Source organism: Scyliorhinus torazame, chromosome 1, assembly GCF_047496885.1.
Source record: "Scyliorhinus torazame isolate Kashiwa2021f chromosome 1, sScyTor2.1, whole genome shotgun sequence".
Lineage (NCBI taxonomy): Eukaryota > Metazoa > Chordata > Chondrichthyes > Carcharhiniformes > Scyliorhinidae > Scyliorhinus > Scyliorhinus torazame.
Window position 1 is genome coordinate 61,475,095 of NC_092707.1, and position 24,273 is coordinate 61,499,367.

Below are 24,273 nucleotides of genomic sequence, written 5' to 3' on the forward strand. Positions count from 1 at the left end.
ATGCAAGGACATTGATCTGTTGCTGATCACTGCGAATCCAATAATGCATCCCTGTCCATTTCTCCATTATGATTGACCAAGTGCAATATACTAACTGCTACTTGCAGAGTTAGAAAGATATTCATTATTGTGTTTTCAGCTTTCATGTGTTGTTTTATGTCACACTAGAATCATAGAATTTACAGTGCAGAAGGAGGCCATTCGGCCCATCGAGTCTGCACCGGCTCTTGGAAAGAGCACCCTACCCAAGCCCACACCTCCACCCTATCCCCATAACCCAGTAACGCCACCCAACACAAAGGGCAATTTAGCATGGCCAATCCACCTAACCTGCACATCTTTGGACTGTGGGAGGAAACCGGAGCCCCCGGAGGAAACCCACACACACACACAGGGAGAACGTGCAGACTCCACACAGACAGTGACCCAAGCCGGGAATCGAACCTGGGACCCTGGAGCTGTGAAGCAATTGTGTTAACCACTATGCTACCGTGCTGCCCTCGAACTAGTGTTCTTAAAAAAAAAATTCTCCCATCTCTATTGGTGAAGGGGATTAATGCAACAGGGCAATACCCTGAATGCCAATTTCCTTGCATCATATCAGCTAATTGGACATTGCACGTGTAAATCTAGGTAGCGAATGTCAGCAGATAATTTAGCCTTGCAGACTCTTGTTTAACTCAAACCAGCAAAGCCCCATGGTCAGTAGCAGAGTGAAAGAAGTTCTTTACAGTCCCTGAACTAGGCAGGGTAGAAGATGATGGTGGCGGTGGTGCAGAGGATGGCGGGGAGAAATCAACTGTGGCTTGCATTCCAGGTCATCCCTGAAGAAAACTGTGTATATGGACATTAAGGAAGTTAGAGTTTGGGGGTGGTGAATCCTGTGGAACTTTTTGCCGCAGAAGGCTGTGGAGGCCAAATCACTGAATGTCTTTAAGACAGAGATAGATAGGTTCTTGATTAACATGGGAATCAGGGGTTATGAGGAGAAGGCAGGAGAATGGGGATGAGAAAAATATCAGCCATGATTGAATGGCGGAGCAGACCCGATGGGCCGAGTGGCCTAATTCTGCTCCTATGTCTTATAGTCTCAAAACAAGACCTCACAAGGCCAAATTGTCGTGACATTCACTACCTAGATTCACACATGGGTAACATCCAATTAGCTGATATAATGGGAGGACATTGGCATTCAGCGTAATGCACCGTTGCATTAATCACTTTCACCAACAGAGATGGAGAACAAGGAACACATGGGAGCTGAAAAGACAATGAAACTCGGCAATATTTATTCTCCGCTTGGTAGCATATTACTTACAGTACTGGAGTAGAAACCCAGAGGTTATGAGTTCAAAACGGTTATAAACTGAGTTTACTAAATCGAGTAATTTCTGGATTGGCAGCAGAAAAGCATAATAAGTCCAACTGGTGCACTATTGTCCTTCAGGGATGGGAACTGTACAATTCTATTTGATATGGCCTGGGTGATTCTAGCCCCATTTTGTGCAGTTAATTCTTGGTGCCTGCTAATGTGGCTTAAAGAATTGCCATATTTTCAAGGCATCCTAAGCTAGGCAATAAACATCCACTGTTCACACTGGAGTCAAATGAAAATATTAACTAGTTCTGTCATGAAGGAACATCAAATCAGAGAGTGAACTGAAATTTGATCTCACTTTTACTTTATTTTAATTATATTTAATCTTCTATGAGGCTTAATTAAACCTATCCCAGCAGTATGATATAGCAGTAAAGGATAAAATTCTATTTGAAAAGTAACACAGAACTATTGCGTTTAAGTATACATATGTTACTGGCTTGGTTTGTGCCGATATTCTACTTTTTAAACCTATTTGCGTGATGAAAGCTGTCTCATTTTTCAATGTTGAAGGCACTTGTACCAGTGAAGTTAAAAACAACCAAAAGGACCCAGGTACAAGTGGAAAAGCCGGCACTTTTTGATCCAAGTGTTGGAATTGCAGTTTTTACAAAAAATATATAAAAATTAATTTGTTTACAACCAGCTTTCTTTATGTGCAAAAATCGTTGCCAGTTGTCACAAAATATTGGACTTCAACGAGATTAGTCCATAAAATAACCATGCAGTTGTGGTCTGCTATTGTCTTAAAGGGGTATGGTCTTCGTAGCGATAGCAAACGTTTTGGGGGAAGGACAAAGATTGTCTGCAATTATATCGCCCTCAAGACACTTACAGCTGATGCACTGATCTGTTTCATTATCATTTATCTCATGAGGACTCGGGCATTTGTATGCAAGTAAAATAACTTGCCACTTATTTGCATGTGTGACGGTCCTTTAAAGTTTGAACTTATTTTCTTTGGAATTTTCTTACAAGGCAAAGCTGGAACAAATGAATTCTGCTCAGAATGGCCACCTCCCTTTCGTGCTGTCAGACCAATTGTTTACAATTAAATTTTCATCCAGCTCGCGATTCTGGTTTCGGAATTGGGGTCTGAACGGAATGGTAAATCAGCAAACTGCCTTAACACGGAGCGAGCAGCTTCTCGAGGTAATGAAAACCTGCTTGAAGTTGCACCAAAAAAGTTTTTTTTTTCAGACAGGATCTGGCAGCGCTGGGAGGGAGGCAGCTGGCTTCTGGCAGATCTGTATTTCCAAACAGGTGTTGCTCAGAGCCTTCAGGCCACAGGGCTGGAGAGATCTGCAGAGCCTGTCACGTTTGATCAAAGGAACCAGAAATACTGTCTAATCACAATGATTGGCCTCCAAAAAAAAGCTGACTGTTTACAGCACGCAACATGGAACAGATTTTCGCCTCATTAAAACTCTGTACATAATTTGTTATCATTGAACGATAATTAATAAGACCGCAGGTTTCACTCGGGCTGCAGCAATACAAATGTATCCTGCAACGGTGAAGATAATTCATGTCCCTCCCGGTGCTGCGGCTAAAAATGAAACTTTTCTTGCGGACTAGTTGGAAGATTGGCCCAATTCGTTTTTTTATTGGTGTGCTCGCTACCTCAATTCAGAACCTGCTTCGACAAAAGAGTCCCTTCCCTCAATCGTCCATGTAAACAGTAACATTTTTGAAAGGGCATAGGTCAGAGTAGGATAAGTTGATTTGATCCAAACAAACTAGAAGGCAAAAAAGGACCCAAAACAAACTCAGACAACAGTCTCTTTCATTCAATTCAACTAGCTTGTCAAGTTCAATGTATATATTTACACAGGCTGGAAATATAAAGACACTGCTTTCGGGAAGAGCGGGGAGGAATTTGGTGAGAGATAAGGCCTCAGATTTGTCCTTAGCATGCTATCTATAACTCCATAAAACCTTCTGTTTGGGGGAAAATCTGACAATGCCAGTTCCTTTGCCCTCACATTTTATCTGAAGTTCCCATTTTTGATTTCCCTGCCATCAAGTGGCAAGTTTGACATTTTAAGCTTGACAAGTTTAAATCAAAGAGTCACCACCGATTGTTCCTAACATTCATCTGATAGCTTCTGCAACTCTTGTATTTTAAACCATTTTAGAATGATATGACAAGCCAGCTCTTTAATTACAAGGACTTCACAGAAGTTTGTGCTTTTTGAAGATTAAATCAAGATGTTTCTGGCCGACCATTCACCGTTCCCTTGTTGCAAATCCAATTATAATAATACATGTGAGTTTTGTTACTGTGTCATTGAGTGGAGCATTCCACCAGCCAAATTGCTTCAGTTAAAACACAGTAAGCCCTTCCAGAGGGTAAAACAATCACCAGTTCTCTCAAACTTTCAATATATATCAGAAAATGCCACCCTTACAAGAACAATTTTTAAAAGGTTGGTTATATGTTGATGTTTTAAGCTTTATGACAGAATATGTTAACAGGTTATTTGTTGGAGCTGGTCCTCACCCTAATATCTTTTTTTTTGAAGTGGAAGAACCTGCAGTTGGTGAGTGCTGGGCTAGCGAATCTTGCTCTAAGCAACCCGTTGAGAGTAGTAATATAAATCAACATTGATTAATTAACTTTAGAGCTGGGCTGACTGCGGTATTTAGTAAAACACTATCCCTTTTAAAGCATTTTAAAGTATGCATTATGTTATAGTTAATATAAAATGCGACATCACCGTGGCACCATTCACTTACAACTTTAATTAACTAAGGTCACACAAATTCTGTTCATAACAGGTCTGACCTGCACTTTCTTTAATATTCCGCCTTCGTGTAGCAGCAATAAATCAAGTTTAGCAGGCGGCAGCTTTGCATTTTATCCCGGGGCACTGCCGTTTTAAGAGTGTGCCATGAAACATGTGGCCTTTTTAGAATTGTCACATATTCAACAGATTTCTTGCCAAACTAAAGAAACATTTTATTTTATAAAATAGACAAACTTGACGACAATTATATTTTACAAGTATGTACAAAGGTCTCAATGTGCTTCACAAAGCACGTGAAGAGCTACAAGATCACAGGGGCTCCCTGTCCACACAAACTCTTTGTTTTATCTAGTGCTTGTTGATCTATTCATGGCTAGAATTAGCTTTACAATAAGACGAGTCGATAAGCTTCGTGGGTCTCTTTGAATCGCCCGTTTACAAATCAGTTCAACTTGTCTGACACTGGCCTAATTTCCATCAGAAAGCAAAATGTGTCATTAAAGAACTTCTGTCGCCCATACCTCTAAGTTCTTTTGTCAGAAGAAGATTCTTTGTAAGCCTTTTATCTGCAGCTGATTGTTGAAGAGAGAAAGAGAAAGAAACTATTGCACATTGTTAAAACTGCCCATCCTTTTGGCAGAATATTGCTTATCCACAAGATACTGAATCTTTTGAAGAGACCCTACTTATCCCTGAAGGCTTCAATTTAAAGGTAAATAGTTACTGAGACGGATGAAATATGACCATTGAACTGTTAGTCAATCCAGAATTACAGCAGAGTGCAGATTATGGGAGCACACACACATCTGGGATGATTTGGGGCTCCAAATGTTTGAGGTGTCACAGGTTCCTCTGATAGTTTAACCTTTTTTTGAACCTCCGCACCCAGCCCAAGTGAGCGGTGCTGCCAGAAATGGAAACTATTTCTCCTTAACGTTTTCACTTTAAGCGGGGGGTTAGTTGTTCATTGTCTGCGTGTTCCCCGTTTTTAGGCCATTTGACTTCCGGACCAGCCCTGCACATAGGGGAAGAGAGAGAGAGCGGGAAACAGCCTTACATTTGAGGCAACAATCATTTCAAACACAAGTTGGTGGGAGTGCGGGTTCGTATTTCCCGTGTGCTTTCAAGGGAGGGTGGGCTTTTCCATAGGAACCCCCGCCACTGCTGGTGATAACGCTGGCAGGTTTCCTGCGGACCCTTCTTCTGAATCTCCTACTGCAAATGTTCTGCCAAGACTGCAGAGTCTTGGAACTCCAAATCCACACGCCGCTGGTGATCCCCACCACCAGGAGCATGAATATCTTGACCATAAAAATCTCCACTGCTGGTATGGAGCTGTTCATGGTGCAGTCCAGAGCTTTGGAATGGTTGGCCGCTTTGCACTTCTCCCGAGTGGCCAAGAGCTTCCAATAATCCATGTTGAGGCGCTCGTAAAAATAACAAGCGATGACACAAGTAGCAGGGACGGTGTACAACACGGAGAAAACGCCGATCCTCACCATCAGCTTCTCCAGTTTATCCGTGTTCTCTCCGCCGGTCTTCATGACCCTCCTGATGTGGAAAAGCGCCACAAATCCAGACAGAATGAAGGAGGTGCCGATGATCAGGTAGCAAGCCAGCGGGATGAGCACAAACCCAGTCAACGCATTGACATCCATGCTTCCCACATAACAGATGCCGGTCAGTTCATCCCCGGCCACTCTCCTCATCACCAGGATGATGATGGTTTTGATGGCAGGGATGGCCCAGGCAGCCAGGTGGAAATAGCTGCTGTTGGCCTCAATGGCTTCGTGGCCCCATTTCTTCCCAGCCGCCAGGAACCAGGTGAGGGTCAGGATGACCCACCAGAGGGAACTGGCCATGCCGAAGTAGTAAAGGACCAGGAAGACGATGGTGCAGCCCGTGCTCTCCAGACCCTCCTGGATAACATAGAGGTGGCCACTGTCCCGGTCACAGGCGATGCTGTCCCCTCCAGCGAAGAGGCGGATGATGTAGCCCACCGAGTAGACACAGTAGCACATGGAGAGGAAGATGATGGGCCTCTCCGGGTACTTGAAGCGCTGGGGGTCGATGAGGAAGGTGAGGACGGTGAAGGTACTGGAGAAGAAGCAGACCACTGACCAGATGGCGATCCAGACGAAGGCGAACCTCTTGTCCTGTCTGGCCCAGTACACATCCACATTGGGGGAGCACAGCGGCGCGCACGAAGCGCTCTTCTCCACCCGGTGGAACTTCTCGTAGTTGTCGCAGGCCGCCTGGCCGGGGCTGTCCGGCGGGAAGGGGGGCAGCTCGGGGCTGCCGCTGCCGGCCCGCAGGTGAGGCCTGTAGACGGGGGGCGGCGCGCTGCCGGCTGCCCGCGGGCCGTCCTCCGAGCCGTTGCTAGGCGCCTCCATGCACAGGAAGTTGGGGTCGTTCTTGTTGGGCAGCTTGCTGCAGTCGAGCGAGTCGGGCCAGCGGAAGCTGAACTGCTCCATGATGGGCGAGCACTTGAGGCGAGCCTGCTCGCACATCACCCTGCAGGCGGGGATCGGCGTGGACACCTGCTCCGTGCACATCGGCGCGTACAGCGAGCACAGGAAGAACTTGAGGTGACTGTGGCAGCCGTACTCCACCAGGGGGGCGAACTCGTGCAGCTTGATGGCCGCTTCCCTTTGGTCCTCATGACCCATCAGGTTGGGCATGCGGGTCATGTTGTAGCCAATGTCCCGGCACATGGGGATGTCGATGGCCTGGCACCGGGCTTCCCTCTCCGAGCGCTCCGACTCCATCGAGCTGATGGCCAGGCTGCACAGGCTCAGCGACAGGCTCAGGGCGCACAGGCGATTGACTTCTTCCAACCGGCCCATCTTAAAGGCGTCCGAGTCTCCTTCTCCTGCCAGCCGCCCTCCCCGCCCATCCACACACACACTGCCCTCCTTGCAAACTTAACCCGCCACTGAATCCGGCGTGAAGGGCGGGGGAGGGCGAGGGTGAACTTTCTTCTACATCCAAACTTTGGCTGAGTGCTGGCTTGGAGGGGAGAGAGGCAGTTACCCCCTCTGCGCAGGCTGGGGGTAGTAGGAGGGGAGTGGTGCTCAGGATCGGCCACAAGTCTCCATCCGCCTCACCTCCCAATAAAACAAAACAGACCAGTCCCGAACAGCAGCCGATGGCAATGTATTTCCCCTCGCCTTAACTTCAAGGGCTTGTTTCCGAGCGCTGCTGTGTTCTCTGCAGTGGGACCCAGGTAGAAAGGAAGTAAACACACTCTCAGTGTGTACACACACACACACACAGGCAGCTCTCTGACTGGCAACTGCAAAGTGAGCTAATAGTGGGCGGACCGTCTGAAACTCCGGCACAAAAAAAAAGAGCAGTTCAACAATAAAAAAAAAGGCCAGGGGGAGGGGGAGGGAAGCTGTGGCTGGGTGATCATCAAAAAGATCGACCAAACAAGCACTTGGGCCATTGCCATTCATCTGATGCCGGGTGGATTTCCGCCACTTTTCTATTAGGGAAAGCAACGCAGAAAGGAATATTTCCACCCCCACCCCCTCTCTCCGGACCACGTTTATTATTTTCTGGTAACACTTGCTTTAGTGGAAAGTGCAGACCTCTTCACTGGATGTCAGCGGTTTAAACAGACGATGGGTAGACATAAATGGACCGAGAGGTAAACGGGAACGGCCAGAAGCTGTTAAATAATCCCCCCCACAAACTCCCCATTTTAACCAGAATCGGAATCTCTTTAACTTTCCAGAAGTTTAAAAACGCTGGAACTGATACCCCCCCCCCCCCCCCCCCCCCGCATTCACAGGAGCAAAAATACACTCAGTTTGCAAACTTGGGAACTTACTATTAAAGTTTATTAATCAAAGATCTTTTGCCCTGGTAAAAAAAAAATCTGGATTCTCACTGTTATGAAAAAGTTCCTGAACGAGAGCCTTTTGTTATTGTTCTTTAAAACAAAAACAACGGCATGTTTATTCAGGCAATGTTATATTTGTGAAGCTCCATATTCCCCCAGAGTATTTATCTTTTTTTTTAATAGCTTGCTATCTTAGCAAGTCAGTTGAACTGGAAAACAATCGGCTGCCTACCTACTGCAGCGAGAGAGAGAGAGAGAGAGAGAAGAATCAGTAAATGACTAAGATAATTCTGTTGCTAATAAATGAAAAGGCTCTTTGATGCCTGAAGCTGAAAAGAGATTTTTTTTCTCGGGTCGGATTTGAAACCTGTGCAAATAGCAGGATCCCCGCTGGATCGCTCCGACAGAGGCGGACCCCCGGCGGCTGGTGTTACGGAGAATTGCAGGAATTTTATGGCTGTCGTTCGCTGATCTTTTCTTCTTTTGTGTTCTTTGAAGAATGACTTTAGACATTTTATTTACATATTTAACCGTGAATGAAATTTAAAAAAGCACTTTGCATTTTATTTCTCGCAAGGGAGCAGTTTGAATGAGTGGAAATCTTATTAAATCTACGATGCTTTTTAAAAAAAAATTTGCAAAAAAAAATCGTATTTTGCGATTGGCTAGAATGTAACATTCTAAATATTTGCTTCAACTCAATTGATTAAAAGTTGCTTTCCACACGCACAGAATGTCGAGCCTAGAATTGGCCGAGGTGGGTTGGCGAAATTATCTTTTTTTTTAACCTCCAGATTTCAAAATGTCACCCCCACCTTGTTAAATCCCCCCAAAATGAGCCAGGAGTAAATGTCCTTCTGTTAGGAAAACAGCAGTGTGGCGGGGGAGGTGTAAATAGCCACCTCTCCTGCTTGTAACAGACCCACAGGTTACAATAGGAATCGATACATTGCTCCACTTGGGGCTGTGCAAATGTTGCAAAGTTGAAACAGATACACAGAGACTTTCACACAGAAAGAAGTAGCTGCCGTTTCGAACAAAAGAAATGTAGCCACACACACAAAAAAAAGTAGCAGAGGGCTCTGACACAATGAAGGAGCTCGACTTATTTTTCCTTCCCCCCCAAAAAAATAAAATCGGGGTTTGAAATATTACAGACGGTTCAACAGGGTGCATCTTCTGTGAATTGCAAATAAGAACATTTCTTAATCCCCTTTATATTCACTGGCTTCGGATCAGTGGCATCTAAGCGGCTCCCCACTGCTCCTGGCCCAGGAGGCAGCTTTCAGTCCTCCTGTCTCACTTCTATTCCCACACTCCACAGAGTGAGAGAGAGAGAGAGAAAAACCGAGGCACAGACATACTCTCTTAGATTAGATTAAACTCATTCCACAGTTCCTGGAGAAAGTGAGGAATTGAGCACTTTCTCCGTTGCTTGCCACTCCGTCACAATAAGAAATGACGAGGTTGCAAAAGTCCCACAACTTTCTTATTATGTCTCACAATTGGCAGGTAACTTGCACACAACCCGCCAGCAGCAACCCCACCCCCGCCACACACACAACCAACCACCAAATCTTTCGTGCCGGCTGCATTCAAATGCCAACTCCTTTGTTTGAAAGCATTGGAGTATCAACATTTAAGCATTGTGGATACATCTCGCTATAAATCGCGGGATAAATTGACAAAGAATACGGAAGCAACTTAATAACTTCAAAAAAAGTCAAGCACAATAGGCGGGTGCTGGAGACAAACGCCCAGGGGTCTGTAAATTTCCTCTGTGTTTATGCCCAGTGACAGGAACATCCAAGGTGCAAACTGAATAGGCATCCTTAAAAAAGAATGATGTGGAGATGCCGGCGTTGGACTGGGGTGGGCACAGTAAGAAGTCCAACAGATTTGTTTCGAATCACTAGCTTTCGGAGCGCAGCTCCTTCATTAGGTGAGTAATGAAAAAAGAATGGGCATAACCGAGATACGTGCCGAAGTACGATACGCCCACATTTCCTCATTCTTCCTCTGCAGTCTTTCATCGCTTTGCTGGAACGCATCTCCGCCCAGACACCTGCCCCCACCCTCATATTGCCCTGTACTCCAGGATGATACATTGTGCTTGAATCCTCATATTCCAACAAGATTTACAGACGGAGCAGCAAAGAGCCATTTTTTTTCTTGTGTTTTATTCCAATTTAAAAAAACATTAAAAATAATAATCCTCGCTGAGACTTGTTCTGTGTTTTCTGTTTGGTTAATAGCATGAGTACCAGCCATATTAAACATTTAAAGCTCTCCTGATTTTAGGTTCTGTGTTTGACATGCTCCAACTGATGGTTAAATGAGTTGAAACTCACATTTACCCTACTTAAAGGTGAAACACTTTCTTGTGACGCCCATTGTTCCAGTTGATTCACGCACCCGTTTTACACTTGGCCTTATACGAATGAGATTCGGGGCAAATTTGAGTACAATTTAAGATCATGGTGGCACAGTGGTTAGCACTTCTGCCTCACAGCTTCAGGGTCCCAGGTTCAATTCCGGCCTCGGGTGACTCTGTGTAGAGTTTACACTTTCTCCCCTTTTCTGCCTGGGTTGCTCCAGTTGCTCCAGTTTCCTCCCATTGTCCAAAGATGTGCAGATTAGGTGGATTGGCCATGCTAAATTGCCCCTTTGTGTCCAAAAGGTTAGATGGGGTTACTGGGTTATGGGGATAAGCTGCTCCTTCCAAGGGCTGGTGCAGAGTCGACGGGCCGAACGGCCTCCTTCTCCACTGTAAATTCTATGATCAAGGGGCGTTCTCATTCTAACTTCCGATTTGTGCCCATGGAAAAAAAGCAGGCCCCTACAACAACAACTTACATTTATATGGCACCTTTATAGTAAGAAACCCTCCCAAGGCACTAATAATAATAATCACTTATTGTGACAAGTAGGCTTCAATGAAGTTACTGTGAAAAGCCCCTAGTCACCACATTCTGGCACCTGTTCGGGGAGGCTGGCACAGGAATTGAACCCCCGCTGCTGGTTTTGTTCTGCATTACAAGCCAACTGTTTAGCCCACTGTGCTAAACCAGCCCCTTCCAGCTATTGTTGAGTGCCTGAAGAAAATGCACAAAGATTAAGTGCAGAGAAACCAACAACATACCATCACGTGGCGATATCATAGCTCCTGCAGCAAACAAATCAGGTTGACATGTCAAGAACGTTTATAAGTTGTATTCCTTGACAATCCTTTAGATGAAGTTTTCAAAAAATGTTTAGTTAAATGACAATGCAGAACAGGATTCAACATTCACTAACATGCTATTATTATTTGTTGATTAAAAGAAAACAGTTGTTTTTTTAAAAGAATAATAACATGCAGTGAGTGACCAGACAACAATTTGTAATCCTGTCTGCACGCAATCACACTTGGAGTGCATTAGCTGCACAGAGAGCTACTGTCAGCAAGAAAATGGACCCCCAAATCAGATAAAAACAGCACACAAATATGACGACAACATTAATTGTTGCCGTTGTCTAATTTTCACTCATAAAAAGAATCTCTGGAATTTGATTTTGGGATTCAGGTAGGTTGTGGACAGTTTAACCCACACTGTTTAGATATGATCTGAGCCCCAGTTAGGGGGATTCCTGCTTTGCAATTCTCTCAGATATTTATTATTCACTATTCTGTTTTGATATGGGCACTTAGTATATCATCAGCCAACCAGTGTACATGGCACGTAACTGGTTACCTGCATACATCTGAAGCCAAGTATTGCGAGAATGTGAATCTATTTCTACTCCCAATAAATTACCCCATTGGAAAAAAAAGAAAATGTAGCATCAAATCTAATTATTTGGCTGAGGGATTTTACTAGCCCTTTGCCGCTATAATGAGGTCATGTATCTTGCTGCAGGGTAAGAAATTACAATCTTAAATTGCAGAAGTGAAGCTGGGATTTCCACTGCTCTAGAACCCACCCACCTAAATTACAGGGTTCACGGAAGGTCAGAAACAACCCCACATCGCAAGTTTGCACATGTACAATTGTCCAAAGGTTACAACTACCACTTTGACCTCTGGCTCTACACCCTCCCCAATGGCTTGCAAAGATCAGAATCAGCCAGCAATGAGGACATTACCAGCCCTGTTTGAGTGGGCAAGATTTACAGCGAACCCATGGGAGAATGCTCGTCAGGCGGTGCAACCAGAGGCATAGCTAAAGGACACAAGGGGCGGGATTCTCCGGTCTCCGACACCGAAATCACTTTCAGTGATCTGCCAGAGAATCCACGTTGGTACCGAAGTTGGGGGCGGCAATGCTTTTGCGATGCTCCGCCCCCTCCAAAACGGCTTTCTCCAAGCCGCTAGGACGGCCTGAGGACGTTACCTGAGGCCATCCCCATGATGCTCCGCCCCCGATGGGCCGAGTTCCCGACGCCGTTGATCACTCATGGTATTTATTTTCGGGAACTCGACGTGGCAGCTGCGGACTAATTCCATCACCACCACAGTCGGGCGGTGGGGAGCCGATCCGTGGGCAGGGGGGCTTTGGCGGAGGCTGCGGGCACTGGTGGGGGGTGGTCCAGGCGTGGCGGGCTTGGCCAAAGGCGGTCACTATTTGGCAGATCGTGTCTTCGAGCGGCCGGCGCCATGTTGCACGGCGCGACCGCTGCAGGCCACCCCCGTGCGCCTGTGTGGCCATGGACCTGGCAATTCTCCGGCCGTGTCCGCAGCTAGAGCTAGAGTTTGCGGCATTTTTTTGATTATAGAACGCCACCATTCCCACCCCGGCTTCAGCTCTTAGACTCAGAATCGTAGAATCCAGCCCAGGATATCCAGGCTAAACAACTCTGTGAAAGACTACCTCATTTACATTGCAGCATTACCCACAATGTAACCAATAGCAGTGCTGTGGCATAAGTCTCGCATGATCCCCTTTTCTTTTTTTTTAATCAGAAGCTCAAAGAAAAAATTTCTTTCCTCCCCTTCTCTGTAAGGCTTTGTTAGGCTGGAACATTGTTGTTTTCTGCTAAGGGAATGGAGAATAAAAGTAGAGACATTTTGTTCCAGCTGTACAGGGTTTTGGTAACACCACGCCTGGAATACTGTGAATAGTTTTGCTCTCATCAGATAACCCCTCTCCCCCCGCCCCCCAATCACAGGTATCAGTCGATCCTTATTTAAGAAAGGATAGAAATACATTAGAAGTGATTCAAAAAATGTTTTTTGAATCGACTGATACCTGTGATTGGGGGGCGGGAGGACAGGGGTTATCTTATGAGGAAAGGGTGGACAAGCTCAGCCTATATCCATTGGAGTTTAGAAGTATGATGTTATTGAAACATCGGGAGCGGGATTCTCTCATCCCGCGGCAGAGTGTTGACGCCGTCGTAAACGCCGTCGCGTTTTACGACTGCGGGAACAGGCCGCTTTGAGGAGCGATTCAGGGCCGCAAATGGGGCTAGCACGGGCACGGTGCGAAACGCGGGGGGCGCAGCGCCAGACCGCGTCGGATACGCGGTACACGTCAATGACGCAGCGCTGCGGCGCATAAAGGTGCGCGAGCGGCGCACAGTCCCCCGGAACCCACAAGATGGCAAAACCCCCCACCTGACCCACATGAGCTGCACCCACCCATGTGAGCGACCTTGGCCGGGTGCCCCATGTTCCCATGCCATCATCTAGCCAACAGCTGCGCCGCATGCGGCGGACTGCCTTACTCTGATGCATTCACCCCCCCAGGATAAGACCGTCCTCAAACACAGGGAGCGTGAGAGAACCAGAGGGGGTCCACCCGTGCTGCACCCCCTCACAGTCCACAAGCAGAGGGCACTGGACCTTGTTGGCAGAGCCGAGGACCGGGAGGTTGCCCCTTGCCAGATCGGAGGCGCACCAGCAAGTGAGACTCCCCTGCCTGGCTCTACCCCCTCACCCCATTCCACCGCCCACGTCACCTCCTCACCCCATTTCCCCCGCCACGCCACCCCTCAAACCTTTCCCCCCACTCCACCCTCTCACCCCATTCCCCCCCACTCCAACTCCTCACCCCATTCCGCCCACTCCACCCCCTCACCCCATTCTGCCCACTCCACCCCCTCACCCCATTCCCCCCACTCCACCCCCTCACCCCATTCCCCCACTCCACCCCCTCATCTCATTCCCACCACTCCAACCCCATTTCCCCCACTCCAACATCTCACCCCATTCCCCCCACTCCACCCTCTCACCCCATTCCCCCCACTCCACCCTTCACCCCATTCCACGCACTCCACTCCCTCACCCCACTCCACCCCCTCACCCCATTCCCCCCCAACTCCACCCCCTCACCCATTCCCCACACTCCACCCCCTCACCCCATTCCCCCCCACTCCACCATCTCACCCCATTCCCCCCCACTCCACCCCCTCAGCCCAATCCCCCCAGTCCACCCCTCACCCTATTCCCCCCACTCTACCCCCTCACACCATTCCCCCCACTACATCCCGCACCCCATTCCCCCCCACTCCACCCCCTCACCCCATACCCCCCATGCCACCCCCTCACCCCATTCCCCCCACTCCACCCCATTCCCCCCACTCCACCATCTCACCCCATTCCCCCCCACTCCACCCCCTCACCCCATTCCCCCACTCCACCCCCTCACCCCATTCCCCCCCAACTCCACCCCCTCTCCCCATTCCCCCCAAGCCACCCCCTCACCCCATTCCCCCACTCCACCATCTCACCCCATTCCCCCCACTCCACCCATCACCCCATTTCCCCCACTCCACACCCTCACCCCATTCCCCCCCACTCCACCCCTTCACCCCATTCCCCCCACTCCACCCCCTGACCCCATTCCCCCCACTCCACCCCCTCACCCCATTCCCCCACTCCACCCCATCACCCCATTCCCTCCCACTCCACCATCTCACCCCATTCCCCCCACACCACCCCCTCACCCCATTCCCCCCACTCCACCCCATTCCCCCCCACTCCACCATCTCACCCCATTACCCCCCACTCCACCCCCTCACCCCATTCCACCACTCCACCCCCTCACCCCATTCCCCCCCCACTCCACCCCCTCACCCCATTCCCCCCACTCCACCCCCTGACCCCATTCCCCCCAATCTACCCCCTCACCCCATTCCCCCCACTCCACTCCTCACTCCATTCCCCCCACCCCACACCATCCCGCACCCCATTCCCCCCCACTCCACCCTCGCACCTCATCCCCCCCTCGCCACCCCCCTCACCCCTTTCCACCCCACTCCACCCTCTCAACCGATTCCCCCCCACTCCAGCCCCTCACCCCATTCCACCCCCACGCCATCCCCTCACCCCATTCCCCCCACCCGACTCCCTCACCTCATTCCGCCCCCACTCCACCCCCTCACCCCATTCCCCCCAATCTACCCCCTCACCCCATTCCCCCCACTCCACTCCTCACCCCATTCCCCCCACCCCACACCATCCCGCACCCCATTCCCCCCCACTCCACCCTCGCACCTCATCCCCCCTCGCCACCCCCTCACCCCTTTCCACCCCACTCCACCCTCTCAACCGATTCCCCCCCACTCCAGCCCCTCACCCCATTCCACCCCCACGCCATCCCCTCACCCCATTCCCCCCACCCGACTCCCTCACCTCATTCCGCCCCCACTCCACCCCCTCACCCCATTCCCACCCCATTCCACCCCCTCACCCCATTCCCACCCCACTCCACCCCCTCACCCCATTGCCCCCCATTCCATCCCCTCACCCCATTCCCCCACCCCACTCCATCCCTCACCCCATTCCCCCCACCTCACCCCATTCCCCTCCCACTCCACCCCCTCACCCCATTACCCCCCCACTCCACCCCCTCACCCCATTCCCCCCACTCCACCCCCTCACCCCATTCCCCCCCACTTCACCCCCTCACCCCATTCCTCCTCACCCCACTTCACCATCCTCACCACATTCCCCCCCCACTCCACCCCATCACCCCATCTCCCCCACTTCACCCCCTTACCCCATTCCCCCCCACTTCACCCCCTCAGCCCATGCCCCCACCCCACTTCACCATCCTCACCCCATTCCCCCCCCACTTCACCCCCTCCCTCCATTCCCCCCCACTACACCCCCTCACCCCATTCCCCCCACTCCACCCCCTCACCCCAGTCCGCGTGTCTAACGATACATACTGTCCTGTGTAATCCAGAACCTGCCGCTGGTGGTCTCGGCCCGTCTGGCGTACCTCGCCCACGACCAGTGCCAGGTCCAGATGACCCCAGGGACGCACACCACAACGGGAAGGGCAGAAGGCAAGAAAGCCCTTCCACTGACACTGAGACCCAGGACAGTGACACACAGAGGACGGCGACCCAGGACAGTGACACACAGAGGACGGCGACCCAGGACAGTGACACACAGTGGACGGCGACCCAGGACAGTGACACACAGAGGACGGTGACCCTGGACAGTGACACACAGAGGGCGGCGACCCAGGAGAGTGACACACAGAGTACGGTGACCCAGGACAGTGACACACAGAGGACGGCGACCCAGGACAGTGACACACAGAGGACAGCGACCCAGGACAGTGACACACAGTGGACTCGACCCAGGACAGTGACACACGGTGGACGGCGACCCAGGACAGTGACACACAGAGGACGGCGACCAAGGACAGTGACACACAGAGGACGGCGACCCAGGACAATGACACACAGACGACGGTGACCCAGGACAGTGACACACAGAGGACGGCGACCCAGGAGAGTGACACACAGAAGACGGCGACACAGGACAGTGACACACAGAGGACGGCGACCCAGGACAATGACACACAGACGACGGTGACCCAGGACAGTGACACACAGAGGACGGCGACCCAGGAGAGTGACACACAGAAGACGGCGACACAGGACAGTGACACACAGAGGACGGCGACCCAGGACAATGACACACAGACGACGGTGACCCAGGACAGTGACACACAGAGGACGGTGACCGTGGACAGTGACACACAGAGGACGGCGACCCAGGACAGTGACACACAGAGGACGGTGACCCAGGACAGTGACACACAGAGGACGGTGACCGTGGACAGTGACACACAGAGGACGGCGACCCAGGACAGTGACACACAGAGGACGGTGACCCTGGACAGTGACACACAGAGGATGGCGACCCAGGACAGTGACACACAGAGGACGGCGACCCAGGACAGTGACACACAGAGGACGGACACCCAGGACAGTGGCACACAGAGGACGGACACCCAGGACACTGACACACAGAGGACGGCGACCAAGGAGAGTGACGCACAGAGGACGGTGACCCAGGACAGTGACACACAGAGGACGGCGACCGAGGAGAGTGACGCACAGAGGACGGCGACCCAGGACAGTGACACACAGTGGACAGCGACCCAGGACAGTGACACACAGTGGACAGCGACCCAGGACAGTGACACACAGAGGACGGTGACCCAGGACAATGACACACAGAGGACGGCGACCCAGGACCATGACATACAGTGGACGGCGACCCAGGACAGTGACACACAAAGGACGGGGACCCAGGACACCGACGCACAGACGACGGTGACCCAGGACAGTGACACACAGAGGGCGGCGACCCAGGAGAGTGACACACAGAGTACGGCGACCCAGGACAGTGACACACAGAGGACGGCGACCCAGGACAGTGACACACAGAGGACGGCGACCCAGGAGAGTGACACACAGAGTACGGCGACCCAGGACAGAGACACACAGAGGACGGCGACCCAGGACAGTGACACACAGAGGACGGCGACCCAGGACAGTGACACACAGAGGACGGCGACGCAGGACAGTGACACACAGAGGACGGCGACCCAGGACAGTGACACACAGTGGACGGCGACCCAGGACAGTGACACACAGAGGACGGTGACCCTGGACAGTGACACACAGAGGACGGCGACCCAGGACAGTGACACACAGAGTACGGCCACCCAGGACAGTGACACACAGAAGACGGTGACCCAGGACAGTGACACATAGAGGACGGACACCCAGGACACTGCCACACAGAGGACGGCGACCCAGGACAGTGACACACAGAGGACGGTGACCCAGGACAGTGACACACAGAGGAGGGCGACTCAGGACAGTGACACACAGAGGACGGCAACCCAGGACAGTGACACACAGAGGACGGTGACCCAGGACAGTGACACACAGAGGACGGCGACCCAGGACAATGACACACAGACGACGGTGACCCAGGTCAATGACACACAGACGACGGTGACCTAGGACAGTGACACACAGAGGACGGTGACCCAGGACAGTGACACACAGAGGACGGTGACCCAGGACACCGCATTGCGCAGGTCAAGGAGTCACAGCCTGAGTGAGAGAGATACAGACCGAGTGAGAATTTGGTAATTTGGTGCAGTGAGGTAATTCGGTGAAGAGTGGGAAAAGGTGCTTTTTCCCTCCTGTTTTGTTCTCTCTCTTTCTTCGGGCCTAATTTTGGGAGCCGTTCGGAGGAGGAGGAGCAGTCTCTGTGAGTATAAAAACCTAACGGAAACTTCCTGTTTTCCAGTTGTTGTTTTTTTCCAAAAGTGACGTCAGAGGGAAGCTGTGATCGGATTGGTTGATAGCAAATCTGCCCCAAATTAAAAAAAAACACAGCTAAACTCATAAACTTAAATTAAACTAATTAATTAATTAGTGATGGCTGGTCAGGTGATGTGCTTGAGCTGCTTGATGTGGGAGCTGGCAGATCCCATTGCGAGCTGCAGCGACCACATCTGCAGTAAGTGTTGGCTGCTCGAAGAGCTCCGGCTCAGAGTTGATGAGCTGGAGTCTGAGCTTCAAACACTGAGGCACATCCGGGAGGGGGAGACTTACCTGGACACTGTGTTTCAGGAGGCAGTCACACCTGTCAGAGTAAGTAGTTTAAATCCTGCCAGTGGCCAGGGACAGCAGGGTATGACTGCAAGTCAGGCAGGTAAAGGGAACCAGCAGTCAGGAACTCAGGAGTCTCAGCCCTTGACTCTGTCCAACAGGTATGAGGCACTTGCTCCCTGTGTGGATGGCGAACAGGGCTGCAGGAAGGATGAGTCAGCTGACCAAGGCACCATGGTTCAGCAGGCCATTCAAGGGGAGGGAGTAAATAGGCAAGTTGTAGTTGTAGGGGATTCTATTATCAGGGGGATAGATAGTATCCTTTGTGAGCAGGATAAAGAGTCCCGCATGGTATGTTGCCTGCCCGGTGCTAGGGTGCGGGACATCTCTGACCGGCTTGAAAGGATACTGGAGAGGGAGGGGGAGGATCCAGTTGTTGTGGTCCATGTCGGTACCAACAACATAGGCAAGTCTAGGAAAGAGGACCTGTTTAGAGATTATAAAGAGCTAGGATTCAAATTAAAAAACAGGTCCTCAAGGGTCATAATCTCTGGATTACTGCCCGAGCCACGTGCAAATTGGCATAGGGAGGCAAGAATAAGGGAAGTTAACATGTGGCTGAAAGAGTGGTGTGGGAAAGAGGGGTTCCTTTTCATGGGACACTGGCATCCGTTTTGGGACAGGGGGGACCTATACCGTTGGGATGGTCTCCACCTGAACCGAGCTGGGACCAGTGTTCTGGCGAAAAGAATAAATAGGGTGGTCAATAGGACTTTAAACTAAAGATTGGTGGGGAAGGGAAAGTCAGGGAACCAAGAGGTGAAGTAATCAGTGGGAAGCGTAGCTGCTTAGGAATACAAAAAAGCACGAAAAGACAAAACTCAGGAGAGGTTACGATAGTCCCCATCCCACAAAATATGACACAGTGTATGGAAAGGCTCAGTAAACCAAGGTCCACCACACTAAGAAAACAAAAAGGGACGGTCAATAGAGAATTAAAGGTGCTATATTTAACTGCGCGCAGTGTACGGAACAAGGTAGATGAGCTTGTGGCCCAGATTGTGACTGGCAGGTATGATGTGGTAGGCATCACAGAGACATGGTTGCAGGGGGTTCAGGACTGGCATTTAAACATCCAGGGATTCACAACCTATCGAAAAGACAGGGAGGTGGGCAGAGGGGGCGGGGTTGCCTTGTTAATTAGGAATGAAATTCAATCAATAGCACTGAATGACATAGGGTCAGATGATGTGGAGTCTGTGTGGGTAGAGTTGAGGAACCACAAAGGCAAAAAAAACATAATGGGAGTTATGTACAGGCCTCCTAACAGTGGCCAGGACCGGGGGCACAAAATGCACCACGAAATAGAAAGTGCATGTCAGAAAGGCAAGGTCACAGTAATCATGGGGGACTTCAATATGCAGGTGGACTGGGTAAATAATGCTGCCAGTGGACTCAAGGAAAGCGAATTCATTGAATGTTTACAGGAGGGCTTTTTGGAACAGCTTGTGATGGAGCCCACGAGGGAACAGGCCATTCTGGACTTAGTGTTATGTAATGAGCCAGACTTGATTAAAGATCTTAAAGTAAGGGAGCACTTCGGAGGCAGTGATCATAATATGGTAGAATTCAATCTCCAATTTGAAAGAAAGAAGGTAGAATCAGATGTAAAGGTGTTACAGTTAAATAAAGGTAACTACAGGGGCATGAGGGAGGAACTGACGAAAATCGACTGGGAGCAGAGCCTAGTGGGAAAGACAGTAGAACAGCAATGGCAGGAGTTTCTGGGAGTAATTGAGGACACAGTACAGAGGTTCATCCCAAAGAAAAGAAAGGTTATCAGAGGGGGGATTAGGCAGCCATGGCTGACAAAGGAAGTTAGGGAATGCATCAAAGCAAAAGAGAAAGCCTAAATGTAGCAAAGAGTAGTGGGAAGTCAGAAGATTGGGAAGGCTACAAAAACAGAGGATAATAAAGAGAGAAATAAGGAAAGAGAGGATCAAATATGAAGGTAGGCTAGCCAGTAACATTAGGAATGATAGTAAAAGTTTCTTTAAATACATTAAAAACAAACGGGAGGCAAAAGTAGACATTGGGCTGCTCCAAAATGACGCTGGTAATCTAGTGATGGGAGACAAGGAAATAGCTGAGGAACTAAATAAGTACTTTGCGTCAATCTTCACAGTAGAAGACATGAGTAATATCCCACCAATTCCGGAGAGTCAGGGGGCAGAGTTGAATATGGTAGCCATCACAAAGGAGAAAGTGCTAGAGAAATTAAGAGGTCTAAAAATTGATAAATCTCCAGGCCCAGATGGGCTACATCCTAGAGTTCTAAAGGAGATAGCTGAAGAAATAGTGGCGGCGTTAGTTATGATCTTTCAAAAGTCACTGGAGTCCGGGAAAGTCCCAGAGGATTGGAAAATCGCTGTTGTAACCCCCCTGTTCAAGAAGGGAACAAGGAAAAAGATGGAAAATTATAGGCCAATTAGCCTAACCTCGGTTGTTGGCAAGATTCTAGAATCCATTGTTAATAGAACATAGAACAATACAGCGCAGTACAGGTCCTTCGGCCGACGATGTTGCACCGAAACAAAAGCCATCTAACCTACACTATGCCATTATCATCCATATGTTTATCCAATAAACTTTTAAATGCCCTCAATGTTGGCGAGTTCACTACTGTAGCAGGTAGGGCATTCCACGGCCTCACTGCTCTTTGCGTAAAGAACCTACCTCTGACCTCTGTCCTATATCTATTACCCCTCAGTTTAAAGTTATGTCCCCTCGTACCAGCCATATCCATCCGCGGGAGAAGGCTCTCACTGTCCACCCTATCCAACCCCCTGATCATTTTGTATGCCTCTATTAAGTCTCCTCTTAACCTACTTCTCTCCAACGAAAACAACCTCAAGTCCATCAGCCTTTCCTCATAAGATTTTCCCTCCATACCAGGCAACATCCTGGTAAATCTCCTCTGCACCCGCTCCAAAGCCTCCACGTCCTTCCTATAATGCGGTGACCAGAACTGTACGCAATACTCCAAATGCGGCCGTACCAGAGTTCTGTACAGCTGCAACATGACCTCCCGACTCCGGAACTCAATCCCTCTACCAATAAAGGCCAACACTCCATAGGCCTTCTTCACAACCCTATCAACCTGGGTGGCAACTTTCAGGGATCTATGTACATGGACACCTAGATCCCTCTGCTCATCCACACTTTCAAGAACTTTACCATTAGCCAAATATTCCGCATTCCTGTTATTCCTTCCAAAGTGAATCACCTCACACTTCTCTACATTAAATTCCATTTGCCACCTCTCAGCCCAGCTCTGCAGCTTATCTATATCCCTCTGTAACCTGCTACATCCTTCCACACTATCGACAACACCACCGACTTTAGTATCGTCTGCAAATTTACTCACCCACCCTTCTGCGCCTTCCTCTAGGTCATTGATAAAAATGACAAACAGCAACGGCCCCAGAACAGATCCTTGTGGTACTCCACTTGTGACTGTACTCCATTCTGAACATTTCCCATCAACCACCACCCTCTGTCTTCTTTCAGCTAGCCAATTTCTGATCCACATCTCTAAATCACCCTCAATCCCCAGCCTCCGTATTTTTTGCAATCGCCTACCGTGGGGAACCTTATCAAACGCTTTGCTGAAATCCATATACACCACATCAACTGCTCTACCCTCGTCTACCTGTTCAGTCACCTTCTCAAAGAACTCAATAAGGTTTGTGAGGCATGACCTACCCTTCACAAAGCCATGCTGACTATCCCTGATCATATTATTCCTATCTAGATGATTATAAATCTTGTCTCTTATAATCCCCTCCAAGACTTTACCCACTACAGACGTGAGGCTCACCGGTCTATAGTTGCCGGGGTTGTCTCTGCTCCCCTTTTTGAACAAAGGGACCACATTTGCTGTCCTCCAGTCCTCTGGCACTATTCCTGTAGCCAATGATGACATAAAAATCATAGCCAAAGGTCCAGCAATCTCTTCCCTGGCCTCCCAGAGAATCCTAGGATAAATCCCATCAGGTCCCGGGGACTTATCTATTTTCAGCCTGTCCAGAATTGCCAACACCTCTTCCCTACGTACCTCAATGCCATCTATTCTATTAGCCTGGGGCTCAGCATTCTCCTCCACAACATTATCTTTTTCCTGAGTGAATACTGACGAAAAATATTCATTTAGTATCTCGCCTATCTCTTCAGACTCCACACACAATTTCCCATCCCTGTCCTTGACTGGTCTTACTCTTTCCCTAGTCATTCGCTTATTCCTGACATACCTATAGAAAGCTTTTGGGTTTTCCTTGATCCTTCCTGCCAAATACCTCTCATGTCCCCTCCTTGCTCGTCTTAGCTCTCTCTTTAGATCCTTCCTCGCTACCTTGTAACTATCCATCGCCCCAACCGAAACTTCACACTTCATCTTCACATAGGCCTCCTTCTTCCTCTTAACAAGAGATCCCACTTCCTTGGTAAACCACGGTTCCCTCGCTCGACGCCTTCCTCCCTGTCTGACCAGTACATACTTATCAAGAACACGCAGTAGCTGATCCTTGAACAAGCCCCACTTATCCAGTGTGCCCAACACTTGCAGCCTACTTCTCCACCTTATCCTCCCCAAGTCACGTCTAATGGCATCATAATTGCTCTTCCCCCAGCTATAACTCTTGCCCTGCGGTGTATACTTATCCCTTTCCATCATTAACGTAAACGTCACCGAATTGTGGTCACTGTCCCCAAAGTGCTCTCCTACCTCCAAATCCAGCACCTGGCCTGGTTCATTACCCAAAACCAAATCCAACGTGGCCTCGCCTCTTGTTGGCCTGTCAACATATTGTTTCAGGAAACCCTCCTGCACACACTGTACAAAAAACGACCCATCTATTGTACTCGAACTATATCTTTTCCAGTCGATATTTGGAAAGTTAAAGTCTCCCATAATAACTACCCTGTTACTTTCGCTCATATCCAGAATCATCTTCGCCATCCTTTCCTCTACATCCCTAGAACTATTAGGAGGCCTATAAAAAACTCCCAACAGGGTGACCTCTCCTTTCCTGTTTCTAACTTCAGCCCATACTACCTCGGAAGAAGAGTCCCCATCTAGCATCCTCTCCGCCACCGTAATACTGCTCTTGACGAGCAGCGCCACACCTCCCCCTCTTTTGCCTCCTTCTCTGAGCTTACTAAAACACCTAAACCCCGGAACCTGCAACATCCATTCCTGTCCCTGCTCTATCCATGTCTCCGAAATGGCCACAACATCGAAGTCCCAGGTACCAACCCACGCTGCCAGTTCCCCTACCTTGTTTCGTATACTCCTGGCATTGAAGTAGACACACTTCAAACCACCTACCTGAACACTGGCCCCCTCCTGCGACGTCAAATCTGTGCTCCTGACCTCTATACTCTCA

General features: G+C 49.6%; 1 protein-coding gene across 1 annotated transcript; it reads right to left on the bottom strand.

Annotated features, from left to right (window-relative positions):
* Positions 1–4,315: 4,315 nt before the first annotated feature.
* Positions 4,316–7,435, bottom strand: fzd10 (frizzled class receptor 10). Its single transcript, XM_072495735.1, has one exon. It carries the CDS (start codon positions 6,972–6,974, stop codon positions 5,205–5,207), a length of 1,770 nt encoding a protein of 589 aa, XP_072351836.1. The 5' UTR covers positions 6,975–7,435; the 3' UTR covers positions 4,316–5,204.
* Between the last annotated feature and the right edge of the window lie 16,838 nt (positions 7,436–24,273).

Coding starts and splice junctions, on each gene's coding strand:
- fzd10 (XM_072495735.1), bottom strand. CDS start 6,974: ATGGGCCGGTTGGAAGAAGTCAATCGCCTGTGCGCCCTGAGCCTGTCG.